This window comes from Phanerochaete carnosa (genome assembly GCF_000300595.1).
Source record: "Phanerochaete carnosa HHB-10118-sp unplaced genomic scaffold PHACAscaffold_744, whole genome shotgun sequence".
NCBI lineage: Eukaryota > Fungi > Basidiomycota > Agaricomycetes > Polyporales > Phanerochaetaceae > Phanerochaete > Phanerochaete carnosa.
In genome coordinates, this window is record NW_006768371.1 from 1 (window position 1) to 2585 (window position 2585).

At 55.2% G+C, this 2585-nt stretch overlaps 2 protein-coding genes across 2 annotated transcripts; both read left to right on the plus strand.

Annotated features, from left to right (window-relative positions):
• PHACADRAFT_109170 (glycoside hydrolase family 18 protein) lies at positions 1–942 on the plus strand (the record flags this gene model as incomplete). The annotated part of the gene is made up of 4 exons (XM_007403093.1): positions 1–84; positions 139–574; positions 630–661; positions 715–942. Coding segments are annotated over 4 exons (780 nt in total), but the record flags the coding sequence as incomplete, so codon positions are not given.
• Positions 943–1942: 1000 nt separating this feature from the next.
• Positions 1943–2573, plus strand: PHACADRAFT_202997 (uncharacterized protein; the record flags this gene model as incomplete). The annotated part of the gene is made up of 4 exons (XM_007403094.1): positions 1943–2028; positions 2085–2208; positions 2264–2484; positions 2537–2573. The coding sequence occupies 4 exons, from the start codon at positions 1943–1945 to the stop codon at positions 2571–2573; spliced, it is 468 nt and encodes a 155-aa protein (XP_007403156.1).
• Between the last annotated feature and the right edge of the window lie 12 nt (positions 2574–2585).

Sequence of the window (2585 nt, forward strand, 5' to 3'; positions counted from 1 at the left end):
GACGACACTATCGACACCATCCCATTGGCGTTCCTGTACATTTTTCAGGGTACAGGTGGCGACCCTGTCATCGATTTTTCCAATGTGAGACTTTTTCTACGCAAAACATTGCGCCTGGGCGCTAAGCGTCGGTTTCAGATTTGTAGCCAATGGGATGATCCTGTCTTCTCCGGCACCGCACTGGCCAACTGCCAGTCTGCCATGGAGGCAGATATCAAACTGTGTCAGTCCAAGGGCAAGGCAATCACGCTTAGCTTGGGCGGCGCGACTGGGCAAGTCGGTTTTTCGTCAGACTCGCAGGCGCAGAGCTTCGCGACCCAAGTGTGGAACCTGTTCCTCGGCGGCTCAAGCTCGACACGTCCCTTCGGCACCGCGATTCTCGACGGACTTGACTTGGACATCGAGAGCGGAACCCCCGCGCACTACGCTGCGTTCGTGAGCCAGATTCGTTCGCTTGCTGCGCCGACGGGCAAGCAGTACCTCATCACGGCGGCACCTCAGTGCCCGTACCCTGATGCATACATCGGTGCTGCTCTCAACGAAGCCGACTTTGATGCGGTTTACGTGCAGTTCTGTAAGTGGTCTTATGCTCTCTGCGCCCTCTCTAGAGGCTCACGGGCGTTTGACAGACAATAATTACTGCGGCCTGGACCAGCCTTCTGTACGTACCTGTCTTCGAAACCTGACGCCAACTTTTTGAACTCTGTGCCTCAGGACTACAATTTCGCGACATGGGACAACTGGGCCAAGACCACGTCATTCAACAAGAACGTCAAGGTTTACATTGGCGCTCCTGGGTCTCCTGCCGCCGCCGGTACCGGCTATGTCGACGTTTCCACGCTTGCTCAGTACGCTGCACAGGCACAGACCAACTACTCGTCTTTCGGCGGCGTCATGATGTGGGACGCAGACACCGCATATAGTACGTTGTCTGTCTGGTGATCTCTGTTCAGCACCTTATGTGCCGTCATTACAGCGAACAATAGGTTCGATAAAGCAGTCAAGACTGCCATCGTCGCGTCCGCGGCCAAGCCCGGTGCTCCCGCAAGTGTGTCCCCTAGCTCGAGTGCCCCCGTGTCGAAGTCCTCATCCGCCACTCAGCACACGACGGGGTCTGCGTCCTCGCACCCGGCGTCCGCTTCCGCGTCCAAGGCGCAACCTAGCCCGACTGGAAGCGTGACGAGGCCCATTTCGGCACACCACACAGGCGACTCTGTTGCAAGCTTCGACGAGCAACGCTTCGAGAAGACGGCCTCCGCTGTGGCCGCAGAGGCTACTTCCGAGAAGAAGCCTCACGAGAAGCGCGTCAACTCCCGCGTATTCCGACTTTAAATTCTCGTCCCATCCTACTCAAATTTCCGCCTCTTTCGACTCTTAGACTTCCATTCATTACGATCTCCTTTCCTTCTACCCTGTCGTCCTTTTTCACTCCTGATTGTCTGTCTTCACCTTCGTTTGCTCGCTTATTATTAACGAGCCTCGCTGCCCACGGGCTGGGTACGCCTTGCTTGGTATAGTCTCCGGCAGGTTCGCGAGCAAGTTCTGGCGTGTACAGCTGTTTGTATTTGACATGCATGTATTGCTAGCACACCCGTCTGTAACACTAGGAAACGAGCACAATGTATAGTGTATGAAACCTTCCACTTGTGATCGATTGATCTCTCATACCTTGCCGTCCCACCGTCGCGTTGCTACCCGATCTTCTCATTCATTAACGGCATAGGTCTTCATCTGTAGAGAAAAGTGAACTTGGTGAATCTCCGCTGAACTTCGGCCGCTGGGAGGCCTGTCTCGTCATGAATTCGTCCGGGAAGCTTATATATGACCCTGCACTGACTTACTTGCCAAACTCGGCCGGCCGCCTTGCCTGTGAACAACCACCACCACCCTGCACCGCGTTTTGTTCAATTTTCACGCAGATAGGGCATCGAACGACCGCGAGATGTCGCTGTACAGGTCTGCAGGAGCCTCCACTTCCACGCCGCCGTCAGCACTAACGGAATTCGACATATTGAAGGAGAGGCACAAGTACGCCCGAACACCCATATGCATGCTACAAAGCCATGTGTTGACCTCGTGTGCAGGTTCTTACGTGATAACACTGAAGAAAATGAACGGACCTGGGAAGATAAGCTTGCGCGGAAGTATTATGAGAGCCTCTATCGAGAGTATGCGGTCTGCGACCTGAAACATTACAAGTCTGGGAATGTGTGTCGTTGACATGTTCCCCTCGTTCGCATGACTAACGTCCCCTGCCCGTCAGTTCTCCCTCCGTTGGCGGACGGAAGAGGAAGTCATCTCTGGCGCAGGTGAAAGCACCTGTGGCAACACGCGCTGTCCGCTTCACCTGCCGCGTAACATCGACCCCGACGACCCGTGCCCGCCGCTGAAGACGCTCGAACTCCCTTTCTCGTATGCTGAGGACGATCAGAGCAAGTCTGCGCTCGTGAAAGTTGTGCTATGCGACAAGTGCTGCAAGAACTCGTGTGGAAGCGGAATAAGGAGAAGGAGAGACAGCGCGAACGAGCGGAAGCAGTGGTTGGAGGCGGATAATAGAGGGGATGCCTCGCTAGTGGAGCCTGGGG